The 15,661-nt window shown below is 49.4% G+C and overlaps 7 protein-coding genes across 7 annotated transcripts; 2 read left to right on the plus strand and 5 right to left on the minus strand.

The window, feature by feature from the left end:
• Nucleotides 1-702: 702 nt before the first annotated feature.
• BGZ61DRAFT_569745 (fungal-specific transcription factor domain-containing protein) lies at nucleotides 703-2,187 on the minus strand. Its single transcript, XM_046256036.1, has 4 exons — nucleotides 2,005-2,187; nucleotides 1,670-1,957; nucleotides 1,151-1,618; nucleotides 703-1,103 (listed from the first exon to the last, which is right to left on the minus strand). Exons 1-4 carry the CDS (start codon nucleotides 2,095-2,097, stop codon nucleotides 798-800), a joined length of 1,155 nt encoding a protein of 384 aa, XP_046107910.1. The 5' UTR covers nucleotides 2,098-2,187; the 3' UTR covers nucleotides 703-797.
• A 1,271-nt stretch (nucleotides 2,188-3,458) lies between these two features.
• BGZ61DRAFT_504606 (NmrA family protein) lies at nucleotides 3,459-5,080 on the minus strand. Its single transcript, XM_046251807.1, has 3 exons — nucleotides 4,738-5,080; nucleotides 4,196-4,684; nucleotides 3,459-4,073 (listed from the first exon to the last, which is right to left on the minus strand). The coding sequence occupies exons 1-3, from the start codon at nucleotides 4,802-4,804 to the stop codon at nucleotides 3,580-3,582; spliced, it is 1,050 nt and encodes a 349-aa protein (XP_046107911.1). The 5' UTR covers nucleotides 4,805-5,080; the 3' UTR covers nucleotides 3,459-3,579.
• Nucleotides 5,081-5,421: 341 nt separating this feature from the next.
• Nucleotides 5,422-6,490, plus strand: BGZ61DRAFT_530016 (oxidoreductase; the record flags this gene model as incomplete). Its single annotated transcript, XM_046253495.1, has 3 exons — nucleotides 5,422-5,459; nucleotides 5,562-5,791; nucleotides 5,862-6,490. The coding sequence occupies 3 exons, from the start codon at nucleotides 5,422-5,424 to the stop codon at nucleotides 6,488-6,490; spliced, it is 897 nt and encodes a 298-aa protein (XP_046107912.1).
• Nucleotides 6,491-6,740: 250 nt separating this feature from the next.
• Nucleotides 6,741-7,443, minus strand: BGZ61DRAFT_447113 (uncharacterized protein). Its single transcript, XM_046245290.1, has 4 exons — nucleotides 7,316-7,443; nucleotides 7,177-7,262; nucleotides 7,074-7,130; nucleotides 6,741-7,019 (listed from the first exon to the last, which is right to left on the minus strand). The coding sequence occupies exons 1-4, from the start codon at nucleotides 7,376-7,378 to the stop codon at nucleotides 6,869-6,871; spliced, it is 357 nt and encodes a 118-aa protein (XP_046107913.1). The 5' UTR covers nucleotides 7,379-7,443; the 3' UTR covers nucleotides 6,741-6,868.
• A 1,536-nt stretch (nucleotides 7,444-8,979) lies between these two features.
• Nucleotides 8,980-9,942, minus strand: BGZ61DRAFT_346712 (uncharacterized protein; the record flags this gene model as incomplete). Its single annotated transcript, XM_046239908.1, has 1 exon — nucleotides 8,980-9,942. The coding sequence occupies one exon, from the start codon at nucleotides 9,940-9,942 to the stop codon at nucleotides 8,980-8,982; it is 963 nt and encodes a 320-aa protein (XP_046107914.1).
• Nucleotides 9,943-11,138: 1,196 nt separating this feature from the next.
• Nucleotides 11,139-12,634, plus strand: BGZ61DRAFT_415787 (uncharacterized protein; the record flags this gene model as incomplete). Its single annotated transcript, XM_046243362.1, has 3 exons — nucleotides 11,139-11,456; nucleotides 11,516-11,816; nucleotides 11,877-12,634. The coding sequence occupies 3 exons, from the start codon at nucleotides 11,139-11,141 to the stop codon at nucleotides 12,632-12,634; spliced, it is 1,377 nt and encodes a 458-aa protein (XP_046107915.1).
• Nucleotides 12,635-12,736: 102 nt separating this feature from the next.
• BGZ61DRAFT_492056 (uncharacterized protein) lies at nucleotides 12,737-13,670 on the minus strand (the record flags this gene model as incomplete). The annotated part of the gene is made up of 2 exons (XM_046250495.1): nucleotides 12,737-13,223; nucleotides 13,276-13,670. The coding sequence occupies 2 exons, from the start codon at nucleotides 13,668-13,670 to the stop codon at nucleotides 12,737-12,739; spliced, it is 882 nt and encodes a 293-aa protein (XP_046107916.1).
• Nucleotides 13,671-15,661: the final 1,991 nt, after the last annotated feature.

Here is a 15,661-nt window from a genome sequence, read left to right on the forward strand (position 1 = left end):
TCGCCCTCGACCTGGCGGAGCCGGATGCCTTTTATATAAAGCCTTCCTAGTAGGAGAAGTGGTTAATGCCTTCATGCCTCGGTCTTCGAGTTGTGCACCCGGCTATCTCGTCTCATGTTCGGACATGACTACGAATCCGAGGCCGAGTTGAACAAACTACGTAATACTACTAGGCATTGTCACCCGGCTTCAAAGGGTCGAATGATGTCAAGGACTCGAAATATCGGTGAGCGATAGTCAAAGCCCCAACATTAGAGGCCCATGCACAGTGAGACCAAACCACTGCTTGCAGGAGATTGTAAGTGACGGAATACCCAAGCAACGGCCTCGCTGCAACACCATTGCGTAAGCGGCCCACTCACTAGAGGAACGAGGTTCGGTTTCGTATTTTCGGGTTCGTATCCTCCATCCTGGAATCCGTTGTGGGTACCTGAACTAACAGAGCTACCCAGCTTGTTGCCGCAAGAGTAAAAATGAAAATCCTTTTCCTTACGTGCCCGATGTGTCGATTTCGCGTACTGACTCGAGCCTCGAGCCTGCACTCGCCCGTGGTCAGGTGAAAAGTTGCCAACTAAGGTAACGTGTTTTCTTCCTACGCCGTGCTTTTCTCCAAAAGTCTACAGGTCATGAACTTGCCTCCTTCCTCATTAAATCAGCGTCAAAATCATCATGTCAAAGCGAGGACCAAAAACAATGACTCTGCCGGGGGACAAAGCTTCCAGAATACTCGGCCACATCAAGGCCAATTGCCCAACTATAGAGAAGAGCAAACAGTTTATTATCTCAGTAGAGCCATTTTAGTCCTCCAAAGGTACCTTGAAAGGTTCTGTTGAGTCGGGAACAAGGTCTTCGTCATCAATATCGGTGGGTATCTTGCAGTCGGTGGTTAAAGGCAGTGTGGAGGGGCTTAATCCCCATGCTCTCTTCGACTTGAGGTCAAGCCTCATAGTCTGCCACCAAACCCGCCTCCTCATTTCAGTTTCGAACGGAGAAAGTCCTAGCAGCTCGCCATCTCTGTGGAGACCCATTTGCTGTGCCATTCGGACACAGACGGTGTTTAAAATCCATGGTTTGCGCGAGCCGTATCGCCCCTGAAGTGATATCTTCGCTTTGTCAGTACCCAATCGTCGGTGTAATACATTACACCTACCAGGTAAAGTGTTAATGCCTGAAGCAAAGTCAAGTTGGGTAACTCGAGATACCGTGCACGCTGAAGAGCAGTTCGAAGCCCAGCGGAGAACCGTTGAAACGCATGTTCTCGGGAGCTTCCCAATATATTCCAAGATTCGTCTTCGCTCAACGAGAGTGTAGCTAGGGAAAATATTGAAAATATGAGCGCCTGCATGCCTTTAGGCAGGCTGCCCGTGCTGCAAACTGCGTCAACCAGATATGGCTGTACCGTTGGTGCATGTATGACCTTTGTCAGAGGATGGACGCGCTCTAGAAATACTTGCCAGAGGTAATGTATCTGACTTGGTAGAGGTTGAAGCCTGCATTGTTCGTCGAAGCAGCTTTCCCCACTAAAATTATGGAAATGAGCATCATTTGATATGGAGCTCTTCTCAGAAGAAGATTCATCACAAGTCTCGGTAGCGTGAAGGGACTTCATCTCTAGGACCTAGGACGATGCTGTTAATATCCTAAGCGTCTAGACAAAGGGATTAATCACCTCTTCGAACATGGCACTCAATAGCCCTCTGTCTGTGAAGCGCACAGCACTTTGATCAATCAATGTCTTTCGATTTGAGATCAAATTGTCTTGCATTGGTTGGGGACTTTCCATGCTTGACGTTTGCGATGCACTCATGTTAGACGTGGAGCTTGCATCCTCCATGTGTGCGGTTTTAAGTTGCTCACACAACTCTTCGCAACGTGCCAGTCTTTCTCGAAGCTCAGCACGAGGTCGACGTCTCGGCCTTGCTGGAGCTGGTGAGCTCGGAATACACGGGACATTAACCTAAAGCCATTAAATTCAAGTCCAAGATATGGAGTCAAGTATCGTACCTTGACACAATTGGTGCATGGGATCTTATGATCGCACTTTCTTTTTCGGCGTCTGCAAAGGCGACAAGCCAATAGTCGCAAATTACTTGTCATGGTGGATGCGGTGGATGCGGTATCTTGGGTACAGCCCTACGGACGCTGCGCCTTCTTTTCATAGAGGGAATATAAAACCAACTTCCAGTAGCTGAAATGAAAATGAAGGTTATTACAACTTATTCGTACGAAGGCTTCTGCAGAGGAAAATAGGGTGGGTTACAATGTGCATCAAACGCGACTTTAACATATCCCCATATATCTCCCAAGGTATTTTGGGCGGAGGGTTTGACATCAGTCTAGATACTGCATGCCCTTCATTTGAACCTGTCTTCTGACTACTTGATCAGTCAGGGTCTGGGCAGGAAGGTTTTACTCAACTACCGGGCCGGGTTCGTGGGTAGCCGATTACAAAGCCAGCCCGGAATACACAAATTCGCCACAGCACTTTTAAACACGTTGAACAAAAGTCCATCGGGGTGATTATATATGTCGTTTCATTCATTCATCCGAACCTCCGATATCACTAATCAGGTGTTGTAATCTTGTTGGCAGCCCGAATGCGACACAACCCGGTAGCATGATGGTTTCATTTCTCGAGCTCACGCCCGGTTCTTCGCCAGATCCACCACCACGATTTTGACGCTCTCTGGTTGGCTATAGTAATGGAAAATCAACCGAGATTGCGTCAGTGGGGCATTGGAAGGTTTCAGGGCGGAGAACTCCGGGCGATCCCCAGCCGTTGATTTCAGTTAGGACGTTAAAAACCCTCCGGGCTAGCGCATCCTGAGAGCAAACCCTCCGGAACTTCGAGTTGAGAGACTGTCCCCCGCTCACCCATGTCGGCATCTCGATCCAAACTCTTTTGCGATTTCCAAAGCTCAATCCGAGTTGCTGCATTGTTAAACTTGTTGGCCCGGCGAACAAAACACCATGCTCCGCACTAGCCGTCTGACTCAAGAGCTATGGTATGCTCTGCAACCAACAGGGGTCAAAAGCTATTATTATTATTATCTTAGCTGGAATTTCTTCCAAAATATTATTATTTACTGCAGCTGCTATATTCCTTCATACCAATTTTATCTTAATCTTCTTGTTTTAAGCCTGAAAAGCCGCTATATTCATTCATTCAAGACTACCTTTTTAAAGCTCTCTTTCACAGTATTCAGGGCCTTAGTGGAGGGCACCTTATGCACCTATCAGACAAAGAATGGATTGGCTGGGGCAGCTTGGTGACGATGGATGATCTTGTCTTTTGGTCTGGGAAGGAAGAAAGCGACCAATTTATACCTAGGGATCTGACTTATCCAGATGCCCTTGATCTGATGACGGATGCATTTGATCTGATGACGCTGTCAACGGCCGATGGTCTAGGTTATTGAGGTCAATTTAGGTTGTCAAGGACAATCCAGACTCAAAGTCTCTATCTAGGTTCAAAGGAAACCCCGGTACACAGCCGGTCCTATACAAAGCTGAGCTTTCCTATGAAGCTGTTTGAGAGTACTTTAGGCTGTAAAGACATTTTCATCACCTGTCATTGCCTTATTTCCCTGGCAGTGCTCCTTTCTTAGCAGCCCAGTCTTCAACCATCTTTAGGACATTTCCCCGTTTCCCGTTATACCCAGTACGCTTCATCCACTCTGCCAAGGTCTTGATGCGCTCAGGGTGGATACGATCCAGGATTGCTGTATCCCGTGGCTTGGTAATTCCATCTCCCCAGTAGCGCCACCAACTCCCGAAGTTTTCACGCCAACTCATAACAGAGTCGTCTCGAACCGCATCAGGACCGAGAACCCAGTTGACAGATGCACCTGGATAAGGCTCTGCATGAGGCGCATATGCCTCAAAGGGCATAGTCTTATGGACTGCGGCTATTCCAGTGACTTCTGTGAAGATTCTGACAATCTCTCCGAAGCTGACATTGTCTGTCACAACTTGGAGGTCAATGCCTGCCGACTCAGACGGATTGTCAAAGATCCACAGATTGTAGACACCCACGTCGCAAAGAGCTATCAATGGCATCTTCGTATCGCTCGCTTCAATAATAGTCAGCCCGGTGTACTAGGGATACGCGCCAAAGAATAATACGAAATTGGAAGAGTTCTGCGGGGGATGAAGTGAAGGGAAAACTCTTGGACGGCAATAAAGGTATACTCACGGGCTGGATTGGCCCACATGAATGATCCATCCGGCTGCTCGATAGGCACAAACATTCCATCCACGAGCATGTCCATGTAGGGTCCAGTGGAGAAAAGGGTGGTCTTCATGACATCCTGCCCCTGCGCGAGGATGAATTTGCCAACTCTCCCCTTAGACTCCATATGGCCGCAATGGTACTTCTCATCAAAGTTGGCGGCATCCATAGCGTATTCGATGTTCGCCCAAACGTAGTGCTGCAATCCTTCCGACCTGGCGATCTCATAAGCCCTGAAGCCGTAGAAAAGCTCATCCTTCTCTCCCAGAGTGAAGCCATCGGTGTTAACCCAAGCCCCATAAACGCCTTGGAAGACCTTGTGCAGATCCTGTTGGTTATCCTGGGTGCCCTGGAGCAGGGTCACGTGTGGGAGAGCAGCGAGCTCCTTTGCGCGGGAAGACTCCGGATTGCGGGTCAAGACTCTGAGACGATATCGCCCAGACTGTGCTAAGGCTACTGCAGGTTAGCACAAAGCTAAGAATACTATCGCCACTATCGGTCCTCACCTTTGACGACCGGGATGCCTTGAGCGCCAGTGCCGCCGATGACGGCGATCTCCTTCAAGTCGGCCATGACGTCAAAGAGTATGGAATTATATCCGTGGACTTGGGGTGAAATCGATGTGTGTTGCAATGTTTTTGAGTTTGTGACTCTCAGCTAAGAAAGTTAATTGCAGCTATTCATATACTCATATACCTACCTTTACGTGGCAAGTGAGGCACCAGAGCGCCGGAGGGTTTTTCGCTGAAGAGGCGCGCTCGGACAGCATTGCCTGATATCCGGAGGGTTTACTACAGGTTCTTCGCTTTTTACGAGGACCTAAATTTGACCAATCCTTGCTCGTCTGATCATCCTCAGCTGAATTTATAATAGGTCCGAGAATGCAAACCCAAATGACTGTAGCGGCCGGAAACGACCACAGGTGACCCACTCTTCCCGGGGAGATTATTAATGCCCAGGGAATTCGTTAACCCTGACACGGCCAGATGATTCATCACGGCATGTCGGTTTTGCCAACTTTCGTCCTCCCTCGGGTAATAAAGATAATTCTTCTTGTCTTTAAGAAGATCCCCTTCAATTTCTTGGCTGTTCTGTTTATTCTTTTACATTCACTCTACGCCCCTACTACATACACTCGCTGCAACATCCAACTTTGCCGCCCCCAAACCCGGAGCTTTCAGCAGATCATTATGACTTCGTCTAAAAAGCGATCCATCCTTATCACAGGGTATGTATAGTCGCATCTTGCCGCCTATTTCTGCTACAGTCTTCCGCGTTGAAGGGAGAGGAATATATATGTCTGGTACTAACCTCTGTTACTCCCCGTTAGGTGCTCTCAAGGTGGAGCAGGCAATGCTTTGGCATTGGAGTTCGCGGCTCGCGGCTTTCGCGTCTTTGCAACCGCCCGGTCACTGAAGTCTATGACGAACCTGACAGAGAAGGGTATTGAGACCCTTACTCTAGAGGTTACGGGGCGCGAAAGCATTGCGGCTTTAAAGGCCGAGATCAGCACGCGTACTGGTGGCAAACTTGACATGTTGTTCAACAATGCCGGCACGAGTAAATACGCCCTTCCACCACCCTGTTGCTCTGGTGCTCGCACCATCTCTAACCCTTGTACAATTGGCAGTGTACGAAGCTCCAGCTCTTGAAGCCGACCCCGTCCGCATCCGGCAAATGTATGACACGAATGTATTCGGCCTTTTCGATGTAGTGGCGGCCTTCACACCTCTGCTGATAGCCGCGGTCCCGAATGCTGATCACACACCGACTATTGTGAACGTCGCCTCAATTCTCGCACGACTACCATTTCCCTTTGCATCGGCGTACAATTCTTCCAAGGCAGCCGTGTCTTCCTACTCAGATACTTTACGACTGGAGCTCAGTCCACTGGGTATTCGAGTCGTCACCTTATTCATGGGAGAGGTCTCTACGGGGCTCATGTCTGCTGATAATATCAGTTTTGGACCCAACAGCTTGTACGCCGACCTTGAAGCAAAGACCAAGGAAAGGTCTCTTGAACATTCTAAGAAATCCATCCGCCCACAACCCTTCGCCCAGCAGGTTGCAGATGCCGTCTTGAAACAAAAATCCAACTACGTCTGGAAGGGTACCAACGCCATTTTAATTTGGTTCCTCAACGCATTTGGTCCTAGGAAGGTGTTTGACTCCACCATGAATAGCTCTGTGGGGCTTGATCAAGGGGAATTGTGCAAGAAAGTTTACGAGAGAGGTCAGAAGCTCGTTGACGGTCAATGAAGCACGTTTCATCTTCCGTTGCGATTTGTTAACCTATTTGTTATCCAACTTCTTTTTCTGTGTTTATTTCTAGCTTTTATAGATAGTTAGGGTTAATAAAGTAATAGTTGTCGAGCCATACTGCAGATAGGTCCGGCAGTTGAAAAAAAATCAGCTTAAGCCCCAAAGGCAGGCCTTGGCAATTGTGACATGCACAACGAAAATGCAGTAAATCCAAACATTAGGTTCCCGCATCGAGGGAGTAAACACATGTAAAAAAAATATAATAAACTTTTGTGCCAGCTCAAAGCCGGAAATATATCAACTCAAGTCTCATTTAAATCTCATTACGCTATTCCAATAAATTCCAAGCCCCAATTTGCCCTTAAGCTAAATGCATTATAGACCTTCTTTAGGCTCCTTTGACTTTGTTCGGCCGAGCTGTTTCGACCGCGTATGACCACATCGAATTGACAACACCGAAGGAGAATCGTAGAATCGGGCTTGATCCCTGGTGTAGTCGGCCTTGTAGTTCATACAGTTGTATAAACTTACCACTGAGATTAGCTTTCTCCGTGGGGCGAGATCTTGGGCAACCACTTACTAGAAAAATTCACAATGGGCTTTGAAACCAATCTGTATCGACTCAATGCGATTCATCCTGCGTTCTGTTAATAAAAGCCGGGATAATGATGAGGGAGCCGTACAAAGATCCATCCAGGTCGACACAGCGATCATCTGCCTCTATCGTGTGGTTGGTTCCCTGGAATGATATATGGTTGAACATGATGCTCTACGGCCATTAGCTTAATCGTGGTTTTCATGGTGGCACCCGAGTGTTCGCACCTTGGAGCTCTGGGCAATCGCCACAGATGTAAACAATAGAGCAATCAATGCAGTGATGAGCATATTGGTTGAAGTCGCCTGACGTGAAATCGGAAGATGCTTTGCTGGAACTGGGACGCGTAAGGTATGGGTGGGTGTCTCAAAGACGGAAAATTGCGCAGGTATATATAACTCATCTCCTCACCGCTTGGAAATGACACAAATACCTGTAGTGAGACCTATTGGGATCTTAGCTGGTTGCTATGGCCCCCTTGCGGAATTATTGTCTCACTTGCCGGCTCCATTGGCGTGTCCGTTGTTCTTATTGGCAGAGGGGGCGTTTTTGAGACACAGGTTTAGGAATGTAATTTGATGCGAGAATTCGATGGTCAAACTGAATACAAGGCTACTGCACCCGAAGGGTCGTCCAGCCAGCTGAATCGACCAGCGAAGCAAGGGCTATGGGATCAGACCTCCTAGATTGGACATGGAGTAATCGTGGTTAGTAGATATTGATAGTGTCCCCTGCATTAGCGCAAGTCTGTTCTGTGGTTTCTTTTGCAGGTTCCGTTGTAGCGATAGCTTCGCGGTGGTCTTGAGGGGGCTGACTTCCAACCCCTAAAAAGGGAGCATTCCAATTCCGGTACCTAATCACGCATGCGACACTGGGGTTTGGAACCGACCAGGCATCTAATATAAAGGGCCGCCTGCGATCGAACTCTTGGCGACGGCCCGGTGCATAGCATTTTATCTTGGCATTAGATGCCGAAATCCCGTTCCAATGGCCGAGATCATTGTCATCGGGTTCAACTGATTCCTTACGAAGCAATCGCAAATTGCTAAATAATTCACATCTGTCCGCACTGGAACGAGGGCTTTTGTTCTGAGGAGGGAACAGAATCAGAAAGGCTACGTACATGCACATTTCGTGTTTTGGTTGTGAGGTTCTGACCCGGCTAGGTACGGTGAGGTCGGCCGTCGTCGTGTTGGCTGTCTTGTCGGAAGCCCACCCGTACTCGCACAATGGAGTGCAACCCTCAACAACGAGCGACAATATTGTGGCTCTCTCATATATAGACTAGTAGCACACGTCATGGGGGTCGGATTTCCTGGCGTTTGCATCCTGCCGGAGAGAGACTCGCAAGATTATAGCAGTATCTGGTTGATGTCGAAGCTACCAGACTGTGTCTCATTCTGCATACCACTCGTATCTCTTTGGTTGCTGGTGGCGAGGAAGGACCTTGTAAGGGAATGGAGATGATGAGTACACTTTACTAAAGTGCAAAACGCTATGTCTAGCTTAATGGTAGTGACTTTCAATGTCCTTCATCTACTAATTCGCATGCACTTTAAGGGGATAATAGTCTTTATTTCAAGGGGTAGATTTTCAGACTTAGCTAACTTTTCTCTATCCTAACCAATTATTGCGTTCGTTGAGTGGAACCGTGTGAGCTTCTCAGCCCAGCCGGATGAAACCACTCTTCAAAGTCTACAGGCTGATGTTGAGCCTGGACGTCAGATGTGTTCTCGAGTCTAGATCCCAAAAGTCAACAGATTTGGTGTCCAGTTTGGGCGTCGGGTGTATTCTCGAGTCTTGATCGCAAAAGCCAACAGATCTGTAGTCCGGACATCAAAGCGTTTTGTCGCAAAAATCAGTAGTGTACAAGAAGTCAAGTCCTGACGACTTACTCGGCCTGGATTAGGTACTGGCGCATGCCAGAGTTGTCGGCCTTGCCGAGAGTCTTGATAGCGAGACGCTCCTTCTTCGTGATCTCGTGGATCTCAGCCTCGCCGCGCTTCCAGGAAGGAAACATCTTGTAGATAGTGCCGGATTCGACGACAAAGTTGTTGAAGTTCTTGCACACCATGGTCTGCTTGGCGATCACCTCGAAGTAGTGCATGGAGGAGACCATCTTGCTCTCATAAGACCAAGCCAGCTTGGCATCAGCATCAATCCCAGCGTGAGACTGAATACCCTCAAGGTAGCAAGTGAAGAAGGCATCATACTCCTTGGTGTTGTAGGAGGCGTGAGACTTGGCACTTTCGGTACCGGTAGGGCCATCCTGGCCGACGATGAGGCGATCGGAAGCCGACAGGTGGCGGCGGAACTCCTGGCAACGGTCCTTGCACATCTCATCAGGGGCGTTGTAGAAGATCGAGCCAAGAGAAAGGAAGAGGCGATCGCCGGGAATCTTGTTGAAGTATTGGTCTCCGTGCTGGAAACTTCCCCAAAGACCAACACACTTCATAGTCGGGAAGTAAGTCTTGGCCCGGTTGATCTGGTCAGTAAGCGAAGACTTGCAGAGGTCAAGAGGGACATAGGTGCAGGTCTTTCCCTGCTTGAAGAACTCACGAGCATAGGGCTCGAACTTCATAGAGTTGGCTGCGCCGAGATCAATGATCTTGGTGCCGGAAGGCATCTGTGCAACCACTTCGGCAGCAGTAGCTTCAATGATGGCCATTTCGTCAGAGGTTTGGTAAGAGCGGTCAGCGATGTCGACCCACTTGTCCATGCCAGAGGTGTAAGCAACTTCCTTGGGGAAATCGGCCTTGTGGTCGAAGGCCTTGGGCAACTGATCCTCGAAGGTGAGGTTCAGTTGGCTGCCGCCAATGTCGATGATCCGACGATCCTTGGGAGACCAAGCCATGATGAAGAATGGAAGTGGGTAGAGGAGAGGGTTGTTGTTGGTGATGGTGGCGGATGTTGTGAGGTGAGATGAGGTGAGGTGAGGTGAGGTGAGGTGAGTGAGGTGAGTGAGGTGAGTGAGGTGAGGTGAGAGGAGGAGAAGGTTGGATTCGGTGGAGAATTCGAAGAGACTTATACACCGAAACCATGATGTTCTCGTGTTCTCGATGCACATAGTAACATGAAGTTAACATGGAAACAAACATCTTGTTCCGTGTGATGAGTCGTGAGCTTGGAAGAACAGGGAGTTAGTTCGAGGATCTGGACGCCTTCATGGCTGGAACAACATGCTGTGTTGACAATCAGCTTTGAACAAAAATAAATGAACATGCGATCTCAGTGGTGTTCACAGTTCTGAGAGCATGGTAGAATTAACTCGCATTGCCGGCTCAGACAAATCATCGCATCAGCGTTGTTTGTCTGTGAACATCGCTAGTATCACTGGATTCTAGGCTACTGATCCTTGCGTTTTCGGTTTAGTCACAACTAATGATAGAGAACAGACATTAATTCCCGGTTGCAATTCGCTTTGCTAGTTTCTTCACCTCTAGAAACAAAGAGACAGACGTGATCTGTCAAGTGTCATTGTTCACGCGTTCTAATACTTCAAGGGCTATCGGCCTTCCAGCCTTTGTTTGTTCTCATTTAGGGTCTGCCATGCTCAGTATATGCTATGATTGCACTACGCATCAGTGGAGCGCTCATTCAACTTTGGCCGTTGCTGGCAATGCGACGGTTTGAGCTGTATCATTTTCTGCCCATTTACGATGCAGTCTAGTATAGTACCAATCACAACCCCAATGCTTCTTATCCGATTAACTTTGGGCTTCAGCTATGTGACACGTGCGTCTTGATATCAAAGTATGGAGGAAGCTCTCTCATTTACATTTCCTGATCTGGATGGTGTGATTTTGATCGATCCACAAACCCCACTGCTCTAGGCTTCGCCGCATTGTGACTGCAACACATTTACTCGCTGGCCGAGAGGCTAGTACGCCTTGCAGCGCACTAAAGCTGCTGCAGGCGTCTCTCATTCACATTGCCTGATTGGGACATCGAAATGAGCACGCATCGACCTATATCTTCCAGCTCAGCTGCTCTCTTTCACCCAAACACACTCACACTCCTCGCAATCACCATAAGCTTTTCGACTTTAATATGTTTGACGTCATCGTGGTCGGCGCTGGCCTAAGTGGCCTCCAGGCTGCATATTCTGCCCAGCAAGCGGGTTTGTCCGTCGTGGTTGTTGAGGCAAGAAATCGCGTCGGTGGAAAGACCTGGAGTGTGCCTCTGGCTTCGGGACGAGGCTACGCCGATCTCGGTGCTGCATGGATCAACGACACTACACAAAAGCGGATTTCGGCATATGCCCAGCAGTTTAAATCAGAGATGGTTAAGCAACGGCTAGAAGGCAACGCCGTCATGCTCGTGTCCAAAGGTGACAGAATAGAGTTTCCTTTCGGAATCACCCCGGAGGTCAGTATGGTTCCTACAGATGGCTTGAGTTTCATGACATTCTGACTTCTCTCCTCCAGTTTTCCCAGGAAGAAAAGACCAACTTGGAGTATGTTCGCGACCACATCCAGGCTGCCTCGTTGACCCCGGGACCTCCTCGCATCGAGGATGACAATGTCTCTCTGGATCAATACGTCCGCAACCTCGGCGCAGGCCCGAAGACTGTGAAGATGATCAATATGTGGGTCAAGGTGATGCATGGTTTGGAGTCGACTGAAGAGACGGCGGCTTTCTTTATTGACTACTGCCGGCGAAATGGAGGACTGTTCTCCATCCGTGCAGATGATCACACGGGTGGCAATTACTTGCGGTTCCATGATGGTGAGTTTAACATTTGCGTATTGTGAGAGAGATATTTCGTGTGCTAATTACATGCAACAGGCGCGCAGTCGATTGCCTCGGGCATCGCCGATTTGATCGGACACAGTAATATCCACCTGTCTGAGCCGGTAGCATCCATCGAAAACCACAAGACACACACCACCGTCATTACCACAACCGGAAGAAGATTTACGGCAAAGAAATGCATCGTCTCTCTGCCCAGTGCCATGTACAAATCTCTGAATTTCTCACCGGCCCTCCCGGCTCCGGTCCGGGACATTACCGACTCCTCGAAGCTGGGGCATTACAACAAATCCATCCTCTGCTACGACACACCTTGGTGGAGAGACTTGGGATACAATGGCTTCTTCATGAGCTACGAAGGTCCAATCACATTGACCCGTGATACAAGTGTGGACGAGAAGCGTCAATATTCAATCACCTGCTTTGTAAACGGGGCGGCTGGCGAAGAATGGAGCAAGCTGTATCCCCACGAACGTCGAAGCGCTGTACTGAACCAGCTGGCCGAGGGCTTCAACGTGGGTCCTGACTCTGAGTTGTTCCGCCCGATCGAAATCTTCGAGCAGATTTGGAAGCACGAGCCGTATAGCCAGGGTGCGCTCGCTCCCATCACGGCGCTTGGTCACTATACCAAATATGCATCGGTGTACGGCAAGCCAATTGGAAACCTTCATTTTGTGGGCACAGAGTACTCGATGGAATGGAAGGGTTACATGGAAGGTGCCCTTTGTTCTGGAGAGAAGGGTGCGCAGGAGGTGGTTGAGACTCTGCAGCGTGTTCCGAAAGCCAATCTGTAGAGTTCAAGAAGAAAGCAACTTGGGCTGGATCGCGAGGACAGTTACTACAAATTATTATGCGCAATCAATCACACTAACGTAAAAAGACAGTGCGAATTTACGTTACATGATAAAGACTTGTGGTTCCGGAAGCAGTGCTGGCCAGTCCTCGCTATTAGTTCGCGCCCAAATCTTCCTGAGAAGCTCCAAACCTCTCAGGATGTTGAAGAATCCGTTTCGGTGGTACTGTCTCTCCAGAAACTCTTCAAATACCTGCTGGTGTTCGAGGGTGCTGCTCTCAGACGCAGCTATGAACACGGGCCAGATGAGCACATGTTCGCCCGGTGTCCCTTCCGGGAATGCCTGAACCGAAGTGATGAATCGATCGATCGCCCCCTCTGGTACAGAGCCGACATCTTTTGACAGCACGCGATCGAGATATATATTGAATGCTTGCTGTCTGATATTGGCGATGGCTTTAAACATGGGCGATTGCTTCGGGTGCAGCCTATCGTAGTAGTGGAGGCAATCGAAGCTTTCCTCTGCTCGGTATATCATTGCGTGCAGCCCAGCATCTTGGCTGAGTAACGGCGCCGCGTAGACACGCAATCTTATTAGATTAGTATGAGCTCAACACTCAAGTCAACAGGACTAACGCTTACTTGCGAATTTGGCGTAGTGAAAATTTGGCCATTTCACTTCCGTCCAGGAGCCCACCCTCGCCGCCAACGGCATCGAGAGCTGACTCCAACATCTGGAAGATGATTGGGAAGTCAGAGCATCCGTTAATCATGACCGCCACGAGAAGAACCACTATCGCTAGAATGACGACTTGCTTAGCCTTTCGGTCGCACCCCGTAAGGTCCCTCCTGCGTTGAAGTTCTTGGATCGCTTGTCCGTATAGTTTGTGCGGGTCGGCGATGGTTTGGCTCGCATCTCTACCGCTGAGATGGAATGCCGAGGCGGCCAAGACAGCACTCATCATCACCTCGCTCGTATGTGCCATGGGTAGGATGAGGTGCCGCCATCCATTGTTCGCATCGTCGACCACCACCATTTCTGGGGCTATGTTATTTGAAACTGGGGAGTATTGTTGAGCTCCGGTTCTCGAGGTTATGGGAAGCGATCAGCTTACAGTATGTGAGGAGGAATTCCATCCGTAGTTCTGATTGACCCAAGCAGAAGTTGGGTACCGGGGGTGCCATGGCCTGTGACAGACCCTGTATAACTTCTAGTCCATTTAGGAAATCGGTATCGACACTGCCAGAGGGGCTGGGACTGTGAGGAACGAGCAGCAAGTTGGTCGGAGAGCCCCAATCAAAAGCCTCATCATTGTTCTCAGTCAGATCCGCCTCGTATGGGGAGGTGGCCCGCAAGTCTTGGGTGTCTTTTTCGCCGTCGTTGAAGCCACATTGAAAACTATCTTGGCTTGATTCCGCTGTAATTTCGGGATGCGATCCGCTGGGTAGAAGCGAGGGACTGCGGGTCCTTCTCTTAGCCGTCTTTTGTGCTTGCGGGAGACCATCGCGAAATCTATATTTTATGTCGAACCCGCTGCAAGCGATACCTCTTGATACACACTTGGAACAGCTTGGCCGGGTTCCGTCGCAGTTTATTCGGCGTTGAGAGCATTCGTAACAACCTATTGACTGCGTAAGTCACTGTCTCGGGATTCATTCCGAAGACCCCATCCATACCCACCTTTCACTTTGGGAATGTACGGGCGCTTTCTACGTGCCATGATGATTGCCGCACGATGAAATATCCATGTCGAAAGGTGGCACAGCACTCAATTGTAGGATAGGGTCAGGGAACGTCGGAAAGTCGCGGTTTGTTCTGGATAAATCTTGTCAAAGACTCACGAGAACAGATAAATGCCTTCAAATCTGGACCCGTACGCTTATCACCCCGCCATCGAACCCCGCACGAGAAGAATCGCGAGTGTCCATGCGCTATTCCACATGAGGAAATTTTAATGAGAGCACATTGTGGTCGTCACGGCTTCCAAGTAGGTCTAGTTCTGAAATAACGAGAGAAGCCGCTGTATCAGTAGAATGAGAGTTATTCCCGTCTAAGAATGTTCTTCTTTCTGGCTCGTTTCAATCATCAGTAGGAGCTCCCGACCCTCCAGCGTCACTGAACATTTATTTTACTCCGATGAATCGGCTCTGCTTGTTCTCTCGCGACATCAGGATGTTCATCCACTCGTGCTGCACAGACAGTTCCATGCAGTAGTGCCGTAAGTATCCCTGTGTGCCAATGCAGGATGTGCCAGGCTCTCCTCCTTTATCGGTCACCAGTGTGTGTTCCAGCTTTGAGAGGTTCGTGAGTCGGGAACATTGAAGGGGATCGACACCCTTTCCCGCACCCACAAATTAGCACTTTAATGGAGGTCAATGAAGGACTCAAGACAATTCAAGGACTCCCTGCAATTGAAGACGGAATGCCGCTATCGGGAGTTACGCGGCCTGCTAAGGACAACTACCACTTGCTTGGTAACCCTGCAAGCTCTTCCGACGCAGCTGCAGCCCTTGGCTCCACGTGTGGGAGGGCTCTTTGGCTTTCTGAATCGCTACAATGGCCTGGTAATTATCGGCCGAGATCCGAGCCACCCCTGATGGCGGTATCTGCAAGTTGGCTGTGCGCAAGACTAGGAACCAACAGGGCTGTGGTGCATCTGCCGCCTGGAACGCGACAGCTCTGGGACACGACCGACCAATGCAGGTTTGGGGTCATGGGCGACACGGCAATTGGAACAGACAATACTCGTGGTCGGGTTTTAGGCCTGCGTGGCGATATCTGCCACGCATCCTCCCCGTTATGAACAGCCGATAGAAGAGAGTGGGCGCATGTTCCATGGCGAGTCTGCAATTCCGATCTCAAGGGAAGAATTACCAATCTCAAATGCCACCCACCACACAATGCGATCGGAACCCGCGGACTCCCGGTGTTGTGGCATTCATCCAACGATCAGCGCAGGGCAGCCCTTGAAGATTCTCACAACCAGCAAGCCGGTGGCGTGAACGGGACATGACCGTACCAGTCTAA

This window comes from Ilyonectria robusta (genome assembly GCF_021365365.1).
Source record: "Ilyonectria robusta strain PMI_751 chromosome Unknown BGZ61scaffold_5, whole genome shotgun sequence".
Lineage (NCBI taxonomy): Eukaryota > Fungi > Ascomycota > Sordariomycetes > Hypocreales > Nectriaceae > Ilyonectria > Ilyonectria robusta.